At 37.4% G+C, this 17,303-nt stretch overlaps 1 protein-coding gene and 1 pseudogene across 3 annotated transcripts; both read left to right on the forward strand.

The window, feature by feature from the left end:
- Positions 1-1,038: 1,038 nt before the first annotated feature.
- LOC105173135 (histone-lysine N-methyltransferase ATX3-like) lies at positions 1,039-9,642 on the forward strand (annotated as a pseudogene). The gene is made up of 20 exons (XR_016062826.1): positions 1,039-2,333; positions 2,668-2,723; positions 2,797-2,989; positions 3,406-3,534; positions 3,630-3,698; positions 3,808-3,876; positions 3,977-4,068; positions 4,172-4,264; positions 4,557-4,692; positions 5,061-5,133; positions 5,242-5,341; positions 5,429-5,553; positions 5,649-5,794; positions 6,148-6,231; positions 7,417-7,481; positions 8,066-8,286; positions 8,449-8,538; positions 8,659-8,731; positions 8,880-8,969; positions 9,105-9,642. The product of XR_016062826.1 is annotated as a histone-lysine N-methyltransferase ATX3-like (transcript).
- LOC105173083 (Cytochrome b561/ferric reductase transmembrane with DOMON related domain-containing protein) lies at positions 9,112-12,110 on the forward strand. 2 transcript variants are annotated; one of them, XM_088875539.1, is made up of 5 exons: positions 9,112-9,191; positions 10,142-10,289; positions 10,378-10,774; positions 11,135-11,430; positions 11,563-12,110. In XM_088875539.1, exons 2-5 carry the CDS (start codon positions 10,251-10,253, stop codon positions 11,854-11,856), a joined length of 1,026 nt encoding a protein of 341 aa, XP_088731665.1. In that variant the 5' UTR covers positions 9,112-9,191; positions 10,142-10,250; the 3' UTR covers positions 11,857-12,110. The 2 variants fall into 2 exon arrangements, with proteins under 2 accessions (XP_088731665.1, XP_011093035.3); XM_011094733.3 differs by lacking the exon at positions 9,112-9,191 and having other exon boundaries at positions 9,778-10,289.
- The last annotated feature ends 5,193 nt before the right edge of the window (positions 12,111-17,303 follow it).

Below are 17,303 nucleotides of genomic sequence, written 5' to 3' on the forward strand. Positions count from 1 at the left end.
CATGTTCCCAGGAGTGGGAGTTTGCATTGGACCACATATGTCGGAATGAACAAGCTCCAGTTGTGCTTTGGCTCGCCAAGAAGTTTTGGGAAATGGAAGCCTGTGCATTTTTTCATGTATGCACTCTTCACACACTTGGCTAGATTTCTGGATATTAGGAAGTCAAATCACCATATTCTTCTTTTTCAGTAAGTGAAGACCGCCATCATTTAGATGACCATATCGCAAATGCCACAGATGTGACAAATCTGAATTCTCTACTTTAAATGCACAACTCTCATGAGAGGAAATATTTTATTTTTCATCTCAATATTAGCAATGACCGCATTCATCTTTTTATCAAGAATCTGATGCTTCAGAGGGCAGAAATATATCAGGTTTGTTTCGGCAAATCAAGGATACATGGATGGGTCCTGTTTGCTAGGCAAAACATTCAAGGAGGAGAAATGGTAGTATTTAAATCCTTTTGTTTTTCTATTAACAATATAGAATACATGGGCACAACCGCGTTCCAGACTTCTCGTTTATGATGCTGCCATGCTTCCTTCCACACCTCACTTGTCAATTCCGGCTCTTCTCCAAGTTGTTGAATATCGTGGTGAGCAGGTGAGACATAGCGTTGCGGACCTAAGGGAGGCACGTTATCAATAGGAGGGCAAAGATTGCTACGTGAGTCGACTCTTCATGGCCCTCTAGTTATAGGCAAATATGTCTGGACATCTGGTGCAGTTTATATGCGTGAGCTGACTTGTTAATGTTTGAAGAGCAAGAGATTCATATATCCATTCTTGTTTTTGTCTTCCTGGGTTCATTCATCTAAAGTGGATGTTGGGGACGTAAGAATCGTTTCCAGTATATGGACCACAATAATCAGTCTTTATGAAGTAAAAAAGATGCCCGGGTTTGGATGCAACATAAAGTTAATTGCTCTGATTCCGGATGCTGCTGCCACGAGCTTATCATGTTGTGCTAGCTTTACATTGATTCCACTCAACTATTCTGTATGTTATAATTGTCTGATGTAATGCATTATCCAATTTATAGAATGTTTGAATCAGTGAAGCAGAAAATATTTCTCAATCAAAAATTAGTTCAAATTTATTTATGAGTAGCAAAGTAGACAGATTCATGCAAGTTGTCAACTCATTTTCGTAATAATGACAGTTAAAAAGAAACCTCCTTTCTAGTATTTTTTTTTTGGTTTTTTAATTTTCCTTCCCGTGGGAAGATTTTGATCTGCATGTAAAATTCGTTTAGGAAAATCGAGTTCGAGGGTGAATTGTTTTCTCTGGTCTTTAGATTTTTTCGGTTTGAGTTCTTAATTCTTAATCGGGATTTATTTGAAGGGCATTTGGACAGATATCTATTTTGATTTTTCCGGTGGGGATCGGGAATTAGGGTTTGTCTCGGTTTTGGGTTTTTTTGCGATGGGTGAATCTGATTGGTGACGAGGAGATGATCGGGAAACGGCCGAGGAAAGTTGGTGTGCCGAAACTTAAGCGTTGCTCAGCGGAGAAAGAAGAAATCATTGGTGGCGACGACGTTGAAGAATCATGCTCCACTGCTGTTAATTGTAAGACGATGAAGAAGCGACTCAATGTTTTACAGTTCCCGTAGTTCAATTAGAAAGCGAGAACATTGATCGCTCAAGCTATTGCCCACCGACTGGGGTGTCATCATCATGCAACGGCAAAGCTATTTCCGTGGCTCAGAGGGTTTCTAAGAATAAGCCTCCATTGTTGAAGTCTTCCAGAGGGCGTAGGCAGGTTCTTCCGATGAAATTTAGCGACTCGGTTTTGCACTCGTGGAAGAAAGAAAAGTCAGAGTGTTCTGATGATTTGAAGAGCTGTTTAGCAAATAATGATGAATATGCTCAGAATGTGCCTCGTAATAAGAAGTTAAAAAGGGAAGAGTCGTCTGCTTGTTATGATGACATATATTTAGTCAAGAAACCTCGAATTGAGAGGCCATTGGACTTCCGGTTGAAAAATATAATTTTAGAGCCCTATCCTAGTTCGCAGAGTTCAGGGATGTCAGTTAATGAAGAGAACTCTTGTGTTTCTCCCATGGTGGAAAGTGGTTGTAACATGAATGGACATGCAGGATCGAAAAAATCAGTGAAGGAGAAAGTGGTTGAAAAAAAGGCCGATCTTTATGAGCCTGGTGATTTTGTGATGGGAGATATAGTTTGGGCTAAATGTGGGAAGAACTTCCCTGCTTGGCCTGCTATTGTAATTGACCCCCTCTGGCAAGCTCCTGAAGCAGTACTGCGAGCTTGTGTTCCTGGCACTCTTTGTGTGATGTTCTACGGGTACTCCAGAAGTGGACAAAGGGTAATTTCCTCTCATGACACTCAGGGTCATGCATGATTGTTTACTTAGAAAGTTACACTATGTGCTGAACATTTTGTGCATACATGGGAATATCTGAGAAATGCAATGAGCAACTGCAGCTGGTGCAACAGCTCAAGTTTTTGCACTTGCCAATGATTACTGAAGGTCTTGGTTGGTTTTTTTTTTTTCTTTTTTTTGGGGGGGGGGGGGGGGAGGGGTGTTTAGTTCATGCACAGAGACATGTTTATTCTTTTCATAAGCAACGATGTGCAGGAGCTTGCCCTTTTTTCTGGCCTGTAAAGGTATCAGTATCTGATCTTGTTACTTTAAGCAGGATTATGCATGGATAAAAGCGGGAATGGTTTTTCCTTTTCATGAATATATGAGCAGGTGAATATAGTGTTGAATTTTGTTTTAACTGTGGTAAGTGAGGAAAGCAGGTGTGTAAATTTGTTCCTTTTAGGTTTCAGGGGCAGACTAAGTTGTATGGTAGCAAGCCAAGTGATTTCCACCTGGCTATAGAGAAGGCAATTTTAGCAGAAAATGGCTATGCCGATTCCGCCATGGAGGCTGGCCAGGAAACATTGCGTGTCACAAATCATGGCAGTGCTGAAGCCACTGGTTCAAATCAGGAGTCAGAATGTACCATTCAGCAGGCAAGTCTCAATTGTGCTTGACTATTCTATTGTTGTAAGAACAGAAAATATCTGAATCTTGCTTGGTGATGAATGGTACATTTAAATTCTTACAGTTTCCATGAGAAATCAGTTATCAAGATTTTTTACGTCAAATTTAGTTGGAGACTTGTAGTAAAGTGTCACCGCTCGGGTTACTCATTGTACATTTGCTTTAATGATCTAATGTTAAAAATGCTTTTTGAGGTTCCAAGGTATTAGGTGAATAATAGATTGAGCATAGTTTACTGAAGTAGACAGGTAGAAGTATATTTTTTAAATCATGTCTTACCTTTTCTTACCTTGTAAAATCTCCTGTTGCTTTGCAATTCCAAGATGTCCCGGTCTCAAAATATTCTTTGAGTGGTTTGTCAAGTTCATTGTGGACTGTGTTGCAGGATACTTTTGATACAAGAAAAGACACCCGAAAATGTGGCAACTGTGGCCTGATATTTCCATGCAGAATGGTGAAGAGAATGAAGGATACAACAGCCAAGGCTTATTTTTTGTGTGAACATTGTGTTAAGGTTAATCAATAGCTTATATTTGGTTGCTATCTAGCTACAGATTTCTTATAGTTATTTTCGAATATATTTTTATTTGGAAAGTGCTATGGTTGCAGTTAAGGAAATCAAAACAATACTGTGGCATATGCAAGAAAATTTGGCATCATTCTGATGGTGGCAGTTGGGTGAGATTATCTTTATTTCTGATCTTTCTTTTTGTATGTGGCGTGTTCTTGTCTACTTACTATTAATTGACTTATTCCCTTTTCACTTTGTGCAAACTATTTTTGTTAGGTATGTTGTGACAGTTGTGATGTTTGGGTCCATGCTGATTGTGCTGAAATTTCTACCAACCTTTTGAAGGTCTGCCCAAATCTAATATATTAAGATGAATTTCATGCTATTCTGAAGTCTTGGCTTGCGACCAAGATATGTGTAACATTTGACAAGTTAATGTTTGTAGGATCTGAAAAATGTTGATTACTTCTGCCCTGAATGCAAAGGAAAGCCGGCATCTGAATCATTTCCTTTGGATAAATGACAGCTTTATCTCAGGTATCCATCTTGCTCCACCTGTCGTTTATCTAGTTATGTTTGTTGAAAGGATAATTAAGTTTAGGTGAACTTGATGACTTGTGTTCATGCTGGTATCCACCAGGCCAGCTGAAAAGCTTGCAAGCAAAATGCTGCCTGACAACATAACAGTTGTGTGCAACGGTGTGGAAGAGACTTATTATCCAAGTCTTCATTTGTAAGTTCTAAGTTCCATAAAAAAAGGTTTTTATTTTTAATTTACTGAGCTAGCCATCACAGTTTCTTTGCATTAATTAATATCTGTTCATGACATGGTAGCCTTAAGCTTCCACATCCCGTGGTATCCCTTTATGAAATTTCATGTTCATCTTTTAATCTTAAAAGACTCATGTCATGTCAGTTGTACTTTAGTCCTTGTATCCGGTTAAAGCTCATCATACACCCTGGATGAATTGTTAGACTAATGCAAATGATCAACTTATTTATTCTTCTCCTCTTCTCACTCTCAGGGTTCAGTGTGTTTGTGGTTCATGTGGCACAAGGAAATATGGGCTCAGTGAGTGGGAACGACATACAGGATGTAGAGCGAAGAAATGGAAACATAGCGTAAAAGTGAAGGGGTCTAATATGCCACTTGAAAAATGGGTTTGTTACTGTACCCCCATGTTCCAAATTTTGTCACTTCTCTGCTGTGTCATTTATCATATGTTTAGTTGGTCTTTTTTTATCCATAAAGCTTTTGTCAATTACCATTGGTGGTCAGACAGTGCTGAAAATTGAAAGATCAACAAGAATGAAAATTTAGATATATCCCCTGATATAATGCCTGGGGTCTTCCACCTTTTTTTACTTCTCCATTGTTGCCTGAGTTTAACATTCTTGGTATTCCTGGCCATTCTCTTAACAGAAATTGTAAAAGGCTCTTGTATATCCAACCTCAAATGGCTGAAGTATATTCATAATTCATGGAATTTAAGTTCTTAATTCTGCCTACTAAAAACAGTGTGGTGCAGATGACAGAGTACAATGTGCACTGCTTCAATCCTATGCGGTTAGATAAGAAGCAGCATTTTGCTTTTCTGAAAGGTTGTAGCTTGGGCTGCTTTAGTACTCCACATTTATTTTTTCTTTATGAAGCATTTGCCTTTTGTAAATTACGTTAGATACAATGTCATACTAGTCTGACTTTGACAGAAAACTACAAACCTGTTCATGCAAAGTGGACCATGGAACGATGTGCTATTTGTAGATGGGTTGAAGACTGGGACTATAAGAAAATAATAATATGCAACAGGTGTGAAATTCTGCAGTCACATTTGTGTTGCTCATAGGCTCCTAGGGATGCTCTTTCCTGTTATTCTAAGAAGTTACTATGGTTCAGATGTCAAATAGCAGTACATCAAGAATGCTATGGAGTAAGGAACACACAAGATTTTGCTTCGTGGGTTTGCCGGGCATGTGAAACCCCAGAAGTTGAGAGGGAATGTTATCTGTGTCCTGTCAAAGGCATGCTACTTGACGTAGCTTGGTTTTTCCTGAGTTAAGATGATATATGGTTTATTGTTTTCCTTAATTCTTCTAACTGAAAACTGCATTTTCAGGAGGTGCATTAAAGCCAACTGATGTAGAATCTCTATGGGTTCATGTTACGTGTGCGTGGTTCCGGCCAGAAATTGCTTTCTCAAATGCAGAGAAAATGGAGCCTGCTGTTGGACTTTTTAGAATTCCACCAAGCTCATTCACTAAGGTAGAATTGTTTAGAGGATCGACATATTGTTTATTAGCTCTAGAATCTTTTCGTTGCTCTTTCGGAAGGCCCTCTGGAAAATGTGTGGAACTGACTAAATGACTAGTATTAGGGTAGTATTCAGAATTGTATAATTTATTAAAGAACTTTTTAAGAATTATATTTTCATCAAGCTTTCTTTTTAGTAACTCTGCGTCTGCTGCAAATTTACTTCTCATCCATATAATTGAAGTGTGTTTCGTTTTCTTGCCGTGAATGAAATATTTCATTGTTTTCATCTAAAATGGTCTTTTGCTGTATTTTTTTTCTTAAATTGTTTTTATTGTAAATTGACATGCGTTATTTGCAAGCAGATTCATGGTTCTTGCATTCAATGTTGCAAGTGTGCCACCTATTTCCATGCTACGTGTGCATCTCGTGCCGGATATTGCATGGAAGTAAGTTGATGTTTTTTTTTCCACTTTTTGTTAACACTGACATCCTCTTGACCATGTATATCTACCCATATACATCTTTAAGTCCTTGTAGCTACTTTAAGGATCTTCCTAGAGTTGCTTTTGGGATCTCTTGTGTAATTTTTGGATTATTTCCACCTTGATCAGTAAGTAGAACTGACCTGAAAAGACAATCTTGAGCCCAAGTTATAGATTTGATCATAATGTAATTTAATTTATCAGGATGCTGGGAGGATACATTCTTGTTGGTAACTGTGCTACATCATGTTTCACTTTTTCTCATATTGAATGAAATTGATTTTCTGGATGGCAGAGATAGCTCCAAGTAGAAAGGGTAAAAAAAAGATTTAGAATCTCCTTCCATTGATGTTCTAGGATAAACGGCATCAGTGGATTGCTCAAAAGCTGAATTGAACATTTAAAATGAAGTGCACGTAACAGCTCCACTGTGACTGGTCCATAAATTTTGGGAAAATAAGTTTGATTATTTTTCAGAGAATTGAAGAAAGCTTTGGGAAGGTCATTTGGTTACTGAGTGATGTTGAGGAAAATAATATCTTGGAGTAATATATGGACGTAAGTTGAACAGAAAGCATTATTCATTCCAATGTTGGGAGTGAACCAAGAATTAACGACATTTTCTTTCAGTATCATGTGTATCAATAGATAAAAAAGACTGAAGAAAGCTTGGAAGAGGTCATTTGCTAGAGTGATGTTGAGGAAAATAGTATCTTGGAGTAATATATGGAAGTAACTCGAACAGAAAGCATTATTATTCATTTATTCCAATGTTGGAAATAAATAAATAATTACCGACATTTTCTTTTCATATCATGTATATCAATAGAAAAACAAATGTGATTGAAGTTTGTGGTTCCTATTGATGGTAGTGTGAGACAAGTGAGATAATTTCTTGTGTTTGAATGTAAAATATGATTGAATTCAGCAGAATTAGCTTCTTAATTGGTCGAGGTATTTTTGTTTTGTTGTGCTAGAAAAGAAAGAATTCAACTTTTAGTAATATGCTTTTCTTCTGGGGTCCTTTTCTATAATTCTCTATTCTGTATATAAAAGCACACTGTCAGACAGATGGTTGCTGTTCTAGTTCTTTGTTTTTGTCTTTTTTTCTTGGGTGATTGCTTTTTGAGTAATTTACCTTAAATCCAGTTGCATTGCTTGGAGAAGAATGGGATGCAGATAACCAAATGGATATCGTACTGTGCTGTTCACAGGTATGGTTAAGTGCCACACTGTTTTTGTTCGGACCTAGCCGCACACATCCTCATGCATATTTATAATCGTGTGTTCATGTGTTTAATATGAATTTATACAATTTCATGTAGAAATATGTGCTGTCAATTGTATGCACCTCTTGTGTGTGTAGAACGGAAAGACACACCATATATGTGTAACACATACACACATGCTCGTACATTATGTTGATGCATGTGACGTGTGTTCCATATGTGTTTTTGCAAGTAAGATTCAGTTAGAAGAAAAGTGATCAGTTTGTATTATTAGTAAACCTAGATTAGGCAGGAGGATCTAATATACACACTATGAATGATTAAGGACATGAATCGTTGTGATTTTTGTTTTCAAGACAAATCTAACGCATGTTAGGGATCGATTTGTCAACTTCAAACTTCATGAAAGTTAGTCAGAGGTTGTTGCTTGCATCAACTGCTGTTGTAAATGATAGCTAATATTCAAGAGAAAAGACTACTGTCGCCTTTTCATTGTTTTGACATTCCTTTTGGATCAGAGCTTGTACTTGTTATGTGGCCGGTGTTTTAAATATAGAATGTTGTCTTAGGATACCTAGCTCAGAGAATGTACTCGTGATTCAGACACCCGCATGGCGTTTTCTCTAACACAAGTTTGCTCCAAAGCCAGTATCAAGAACAATGCTTGAGAGGTTCGAGGCTCATCTCATCAAGGACTGCTGAATGCTCTGATTCATCTCCTGCTGATACAAATGAATTTGAAGCAATGTCTGCTGCAAGGTGCCGCATTTATAAGCCTTCGAAAGTGAAGGTAGTGTGATCATGCACCTGTGCTGTGCAAAATATTTGCCCTGGACCATTAGGAGAATATTTATGTTTACTCAAGGTTATATGTATCTATTCACATGTTTGTTTGTGATATAGTTCACTTATACTTTTTCTTGTCTCACCATGGCTTATTTGCTCTCAATAGAAAATTGGACAAGAGTCAGTATTTCACCGCGTGATGGGGCCTAGTCACCACTCTCTACATGATATAGATCGTTTAACTTCACATGACAAAGTAATTTGTTTCCTTCATATTGTGTTCTGAAACAAAAATAATTTTTCTGGCTTTGAGTAATTTCTTTTTTGTCGAGACTTATTTAACTTATTTGGTTGCTCCTCTTCTGTCATTGTTAAGGATATTGATGAGGCAAAAGCTTTTTCAACATTCAGAGAACGGCTAGAGCATTTAAAGGCGAACAATCTTTTCTGTATGTCTCATGTATAGTTTATGTGTTTTGGTTTTATCGCTCATCTGTCTTGTCTCCCGACCCAGCCAGCCCCACCCCCTACCCCTGTAGAAAAATTCTGTAATTTCTCACATATTTTTTGACTAGTGTACTTTTTTTTATGCTTCAGAGGACCGAAATATATCGGATTTGTTTTGGTAAATCAAGGATACATGGATGGGGCCTCTTTGCTAGGCAAAGCATTCAAGAAGGAGAAATGGTAGTATTTTAAATCCTCTTGTTTTTCTATTAACAATATAGAATACACGGGCGCAACCGCATTCCCATACTTCTTGTTTATGATGCTGCCATGCTTCCTTCCTCACCTCACTAGTGAATTGCTGCTCTTCTCCAGGTTGTTGAATATCATGGTGAGCAGGTGAGACGTAGCGTTGCTGACCTAAGGGAGGCACGTTATCGATCGGAGGGCAAAGATTGCTATGTGAGTCTATTCTTCATGACCCTCTGGTTATATGCAAATATGTCTGATATCTGGTGCAATTTATATATGAGCTGACTTGTTAATGTTTGAAGAGCTAGAGATTCATATGTCCTTGTTTTTGTCTTCCTGGGTTCATTCATCTGAAGTGGATGTTGGGGACATAAGAATCGTTTCCAGTATATGGACCACAATAATCAGTCTTTATGAAGTAAAAAAGATGCCCGGGTTTGGATGCAACATAAAGTTAATTGCTCTGATTCCGGATGCTGCTGCCACGAGCTTATCATGTTGTGCTAGCTTTACATTGATTCCACTCAACTATTCTGTATATGCCTCTGAGCATGTTATAATTGTCTGATGTAATGCATTATCCAATTTATAGAATGTTTGAATCAGTGAAGCAGAAAATGTTTCTCAATCAATAAGTAGTTCAAATTTATTTAGTAGCAAAGTTGACAGATTCATGCAAGTTGTTTACTCATTTTCATAATAACGACAGTTAAACCAAAACCTCTAATTTTTTACCAAATTTTAAGCAAGCCCTTGTACAAATTCACAGTTCTTCTTACATATGTTTGGGAACTATTATGTTTTTCAATCAAAAGTTGGTCATGATAGAAACAGATCAGCTGGAGGGTGTTTTTATTATCATCATCAGATGAAGTATTTGGAGGGAATGATGATCACCCACCACCTTCAACCACCATACTCAGCCCCACACAACACCACCCATCACTCATCAGGCTTGGAAATCAAGACAACTGCTCATCAAGAACTCCTTCCACCAAACAGCCCTTCCCAAGATTCTTGTTTATTATCTTCTTCTCCCCACCCTTCATCTCATTCTCTTCACAGTATCACCAAATTTGATTTTTTCTGGCTCCAATGATGGAGGAGTTTTCGACATTCGGCCTATTGAGATTGAGCTTTCTTTTTGTGGTTTTCATTAGTTCTCTTCTGGTAGAAGGAGATAACCTGGACTCTGATGGCAGTAATGCTGCTCTATGTGAAACGGATCTCACCTCATTTCTTCCGTTTCCATATAGTACTTTACCTGACATGGTTTGCAGACCACTTTGGAACTCATATTTGTTAAGGGTAAGTTCTTATTAATCCCAAAGGAAAAAAGAAAAGAACGTTACAAAGTTGCATTTCAATCTTTTAAATAATTGATTTCCCATTGCAGTATTCCCATTCCAAGAACAATGAGATCACCATTGTGTTATCAACCATATATACCAGTGGATGGGTGGGAATCGGCTTTTCTAGGGATGGAATGATGCTGAACTCCAGCTGCATGGTGGGATGGGTGAATTTAGAAGGCCGGGGAAGAATAAAACAGTACTATGTAAAGGGCTTCACCGCATCAGAAATCAAACCAGATGAAGGTGAACTGCCACTAACTAATGTTCCACCATTGGTGTCGCTACAGGGAGCCACTATATACTTGGCATTCCAGTTGAAGTATAATAAAACTCTTAAAACTCAGCCTATTCTATTAGCTTTCAGCACCAAAACCCCGCACCACCACCACCTCGCTGTTCATGATGACAAGACGACTATCTACTTTGATTTCTCATCAGGTTGGTTTGTTTATGTCAGTTGGTTTAATAAATCCAGGCAGTTATTTAAGGGATTTAGTAATTTATCTCCTGAATGTCTCTTGTTAAGTTATTAGGATGAGCGGTTGGAAATCGGAGAAATAGTAGGTTAGTTATACACAAAGAATCCTAGACACAATATATATCTGCAGATGATCAGAACTTTAGCTATTACAAGTATTTCGATCATGCAAAATATCTCCATACATGTTTCTTGCATATACATAAGATTTCTTTTATCCTTTTCCAATCAGCAGGGGCAACAAAGATTGCTCTGCACAATTAGAACTGAACCAATGTATTACAAATCATGACATTGTTTTCCAAAACTTCTCCTGACAGGCAACACAGATTCCAGTGTTGATTTATCTCGTAGCATTCTCAAAGACAGGAGAACCCATGGGACATTGGCTCTACTGGCATGGGGTCTGTTTCTCCCTGTTGGAGCAATTTTGGCAAGATACCTTAAGCACAAAGATCGTCGGTGGTATTACCTTCACATAGCCTTTCAGTTCATTGGATTCTTACTAGGAGTTTCTGCAGTTGTTGTTGGACTATCCCTCAATAACACATTCCATTCTTTCATTTCTGCACACAAAGGCATTGGAATTTTTGTCCTTGTTCTCACCATTCTCCAGGTTTGTCTGCATGATCGATACACATGTATCAAACACCTTTCATCTTCAATCTTTACGACATCTGGTTTAACATTCTCGCGAACAAAAGAAAAGACCGCATGAAAGATGACAAGGTGTTGAATCTTGTGTCAGGTTCTTGCTTTCTTCTTGCGGCCTAGTCAGGACAGCAAGTACCGTAGATATTGGAACTGGTACCACAACTGGGCTGGCAGGATTTGCCTTTTCTTTGCAGCAGTGAATATAGTCTTGGGGATGCACATAGCTAGTGCCGGCCAAGCATGGAGAGTAGGCTACGGTTTTCTGCTCGGTTCAATCTTGGTTGCCGTTGTCATTCTGGAGGCATTGTTGAGACTTCAAAGGTCGCGGGAGCACGATAACCACCCTCCCTTTTCAATGAGTTCAATGGAGCAAGAGATATCACTGTAGTATAAAGCTTTTGGATTTCAGTTGATTTTGGTGCAAGCTTTCCGGAGACTGTTCATCAACTAGCTCCATTGGTATAAATGGTAGAGGCTCCCTGAAGAAACGTCTGTAGAAAACAGAAGTAAATGAATGAATCTTTCCTATAAAGTTTTGTATAGCTGAGAAGTGTTAGGAATTGCTCTGTATATTTAGTGTGGTGTGATTGTAAAACATTGTTTGTGTGAGAAAAGCTACTCAGAGTGGTTTGTTTTTTTCAACATCTGCCAGAAAATTGCTTGATGCATTCCTTTTCCTTAGCTAAATCAGAGGAAGATCATTAACAATCTTCTGGTATTGTTTAAAGCCGTAGTTGCTCAATGTGTTGGTTGCTTTAGGAATACATTATTAGCTTAGAGCGGATTGGATTTTCTATTGCATTTTCAGTTGCATCTTATATTCAACTTCACATGTACACAATTGTTTAAAGTCCAATTCGATTAATTGCGAGTGGACCAACAAACCTGAAATTAGAGGTTCAATGAGGGACTTATTGGACACTGGCCACATCACTTTCTATTTTTTTAAATAACGAAGGGTATTTATAATGTGTCAAAATTTTAGTATTATTATCAAATTGATACATGAGTTCTTGTAAATGATCGAATTGATGCCCGAATTACTTCATAAATATTAATTTTTTTTTACATGAGTTTTTGCAAATTTTTGGATTAATATTTGAGTTTATCCATAATTTCGAATTGATACCTATGTCTATTTTAAAATATTTTGTAAAGATAAAAATATCCTTTACTCTAAAGTTAGTTTCTCTTTTTTCTCCATTTGAATCAAAATTATTGTTAAGTATTTATTTATTATAGTACATTCTATTAACATGATTTAATATATAAATATTTTGTCCTTTACTGACTCAAAAAATTATCCACTAATTTTATAAATAAAGAGGCTACCGGATTTTAAAATAAAAAATAAAATAAAATTTTAATTACTTTAAAGTTGCAATATTCAAGAGAAATAGTAGAAAAATATGATTTTATTAATATATAAAAATAACATAAAAATTACACGATAATAAACAATTAGTCTAAGAAGTGTAATTAAAGTTCACAATTTAAAATATAAATAAAAATAAAGTCACCTTCATAAGGTAGATAATTATTTAAAAAAAAAATAGTTATAGAAGATGAAATTTTGTATTTAATTTGTAAAACTTAGAACATAAGGAAAAGATTGGTGAAATTATTTCTTTATTATTATTTTTTGTTTGTCTTAAAATATTTTTTTTCTTAAATTATAATATTTAGAAATTAAATCCAGAAAAAATACTTTTGATTAAAATGTCATTAACTTTTATTTTGAAACCATCGCTTTCTATCCAATCTATTAAATGTTAATTTTAATTATTGAATGAATATTCATATATACTAAACTAATTTACTATCGTTCATTGTTATCATTCAAAATTGTTATAATAATATAATCTATTGATCACAGGACTACAGTGTGTTATAAATAAATGGATATATATAAAACTTAAGTTATATTAAAAGGATAATTTTGTTATTATAAAATATTCTAAATAAAGATATGCATCTAATTGATTTTTATATAAAAACTCAAGCACCAATTAGGACATTTATAAAAATTCATGTATCAATTTAATATTTATGGAAAAAACTAAGATATCAATTTAATATTTAGGGAGAAACTCATGTATTAATGTGTTCCAGAAATTTGGCAACACTACAAAGGTGGAATGATCTTCAAGAAAATCCTTAGATTATCGAAGGACTAGCCCTGCAAAATAGAGGTTAGCACTCTGATGCTTAAGTCAGTAATTATTTATGAAAAATAAAAGGAAAAACTTAAAATAAAATGAGAATAATGTGAAATATGATGTGAGAGTGATAAATATTCGTGGATTACAAGCTATAGGCTTGAACTATGCTAAAAAACTGAGAGAGAATGGTGCAAGAAAAGAGAAAGTTGGAGGATGAATGTGAAGTTGTTTGATATTACCAGAAATCTGTACAAGACCTCTATTTATAGGTTTGTACAGTGATATGGAGTCAAATACTGAGTTTCATATGCAATTAGAAAGCTATTCGAGTTGGTTGTCATACACAACAAACCGTTGGTGATTTGGATAAGTATTGGCTGAGATACGTGAGCTGGAGTAAACCCTGGCAGATCTGCTTACAATTCTGGAAATTAGTTATTTGTAGATAATCTAGCTCGTTTATAACCGATTTATTTGGAACCACTTGGAGATATTTTAGGATGACGTGTACAAATGCATTAGCAAGCTATATGACGTTTCCTCCCAACTGTATGATGACGTGTCCGGTTGAAACGGGCTTATTTCTTGGGTCCGCCAGCTCAGTAAAGTAGCAGGTAAGCCTGAGAGTTTTTCTTCCCTACTGATGGGTTTTATCCGTCCTGCTGGTGGGCTCTTACCCATCGTGCCTGAGGGTCTTTCTTCCTTACTACTCGTCAGTAGGACGACTCCCGCTGAGCTTCTTGAATAATGTTGACCGATTGAATGACTCTAGCTGGAGAGTCATTTATGCTATGTTTTGTATTTCCGCAGGTTAGTATAAATATTGAACTGAAAAATACCCAATTTATTTGCTCTGTAATAATATACCCTTTAGGTGTTAGAGCAATACTAAGTAGGATAAACAAGTTTTATTAGCATTATGCTGAAAAAAAATGTACCAACAGAAGGTAGATAGGAACTGAAGTAAGTGCGTTAGTTGGTAGCTGTTTGCAATGCGAATATGCCAGCTGGTGATGATTGAGTTGGATGCGTGTGCCAACTAGTGGCGACTCATGTCACTACGTTTACCAACTGGTGGCAACTTATGTAAGTGTGTGCACCAACTACTTATGTAGAAGTGTGCACTAGCTGGTGGCGACTTATTAGGAGCGTGTGCTAGCTGGTGGCAGCTTACAAAAGTGCATGTGCCAGCTAGGAACGACTTATGTAAAAATATGCGACAGTTGGTGGCGACGGCTTATTTGGAGTCAGCTAGAAGCTGAAAATTGAGCCTGCAAGTAAAACAAGATAGGAAGCAAGAATTGTCTTTATTCATGTCAGATAATGCTTGATTACAAGGATAGCAAGTTGTAAATAAAGAGGAGGAATTTGAGGAATAAAACTTCCTAAGGTTATAAGCATTCCATGGTTGAAAAGCCTCATAGAGATCTTCTGCTTGCTCCTTGCTCTTGCAAGAGCTGTGATAGCGGGAGCGTTCTTCTTTATGCTTGTGCCTCTTTTCTTTTTCTACGTAATCCTTCAAGTAGCTGAATTGGATAAGCTTTCTATTCTTGCCTCAACTGGCGACACGGTTGGTGTCATGCCATACTCGTTGTGATACTTGCAAAATTACTTAGATTTCTGGAGTTGGGGACCTTTCTTTGAGCCTTTAGACCATTGTAAGGCGGGATACTAATCAATTACAATGAGTATTCTAGTTGGGCTGGTGATGAGCGGGGTGTAGTGCTTGTCCTATGGGTCACAAAAGTTGAGGTATCCTCTAGGCTCTCCCCTGCTCCTGCTGGAGGAGAATAACTCGTTCTCCCTCTGCCTATCGCGACTGCTCCTTCTCACCAGCCAGGTGTATTCTAGGTTCATATACTTTTTAGCCTGAGCTAACACATCTAGGTAGTCAATGGCTGGCTTCTTAGCTAGAGACTCAAAAAAGCAGCCTTCACAGAGTCCTTGGGTGAATGCACTGACTAGCACCTCCTGGTGAGCTGTTGGGACCTCAAGGATGGTTGTCTTGAAGTGCTGAACATAGGCCCTTAAAGTCTCGTTCTCTTCCTGCTTGATCCCGAAAAGGCTGTTAACTGATTTTTGATACTTCTTGCTGCTGGCGAATTTATGTTGGAAGAGGGAGCTAAATTCTACAAAAGATCTAACAGATTTAGCAAGAAATTGGTCGAACAATTGTTGGGCAGAATTCGTTAGTGTAGTAAGGAAATCACGACATTTAATGACATTAGTTTACCTATGCAGTGAGGCTGCATTTTTTAACTTACGGATATGTTCAGCTGGATCGGTGGTACCGTCATAAACAGGTACGTGGGAAGGTGCTCGAAAGTGAGCAGAAAGTTCTTTAGCCATAATGTGTTCGCCGAAAGGAATGCCCCGCTCAGTAGGCATGGTCTCCTTGGCCACCTGCTGGCGAAGTTCCACCGTCTCCTTCTTTAGGGATTGCCAGATACTAGGGGGCTAGTGTCCTGCTGCCTCCTTGCCTGCAAAACCAATAGGGATGGATCGATTCTCCTAGAGCCTAGTAGGAACCTGTTCGTAGATACATTGACTTTCTGGTGTTCCTCCTCTTTCCTGCTGGGAAGAGGGTCCTACTCCGCTGGCCTAAGAGCCATGGAGGGTTGAGTTTATGGTCTCCATGATGAACTGACAAAGCTGCTTACAGAAGAGCAAGTTTAGAACAATAGGTCCAACTGCTTGCTCAGGAGTGGGAGTTGGGACTGGAACATTAGCTTCTGGTGTTGTGTCTGGTCCAAGGATGTTGACATCTCCCACAACAGGATTTGTAAGTAAAATAACAAGCTCAAACATAGCAGGGAGGGAAGAGCTTCCCTCGTAGGATTCATGGCCACGTCCATTGTTGGAATTTACCATTTCTCACGCTAAAGCTTAAGTGCTCCCACAGACGGTGCTAATGATACATACTAGAAATTTAGCCACAGGACAAGGGTCCAAGGATCTTTAAAAAAATTCTAAGATTATCGAAGCATTAGCTCTGGAAAACAGAGGTTAACACTCTAATGCTTAAGTCGGTAACTATTTACGAAGAAATAAAAGAAAAAACTTGAAATAAAGTGAGAATAATGATGAAATATGATGTGAGAGTGATAAATATTCATGGATTGCAAACTATAGGGTTGAAATATGCTAAAAAACCGAGAGAGAATGGTGCAAGAAAAGAGAAAGTTGGAGGATGAATGTAATGTTGTTTGATGTTAACAGAAATTTGCACAGAACCTCTATTTATAGGCTTGTACAAAGTTGGATACAAAGTCAAATACTGAGTTCCACACTCCACTAGAAAGCTATTTGAGTTGGATGTCATACGAAACAAACCGTTGGTGATTTGGTTAAGTATTAGCTGAGATTGGGTTCTTAGCCGGTTGGGCAAGTATGCTTAACTGGTAGGCTTGACCCAATAATTTTAAGGGGTATCGATGATAATAATGCAAAAACTCAAGTGCTAAAATAATTTTTACTCATTTATAATTATAATAAATCTAAAAAGACCCGTCGTAATTTTTTCCCAATTGAACTGGGGAACAAGCAAGAAATTGGCATAGCAAATTTAGTTGCCAGACCTCATAAAGAGGCCTGCAACACGAAAAATAACTAATGGGCCAAAGAATAATCCCTAATCATAATTCTAATTTCCTAAACAAAATTTGGCCCAATC

Source organism: Sesamum indicum, linkage group LG11, assembly GCF_026168435.1.
Source record: "Sesamum indicum cultivar Baizhima isolate 11 linkage group LG11, ASM2616843v1, whole genome shotgun sequence".
Lineage (NCBI taxonomy): Eukaryota > Viridiplantae > Streptophyta > Magnoliopsida > Lamiales > Pedaliaceae > Sesamum > Sesamum indicum.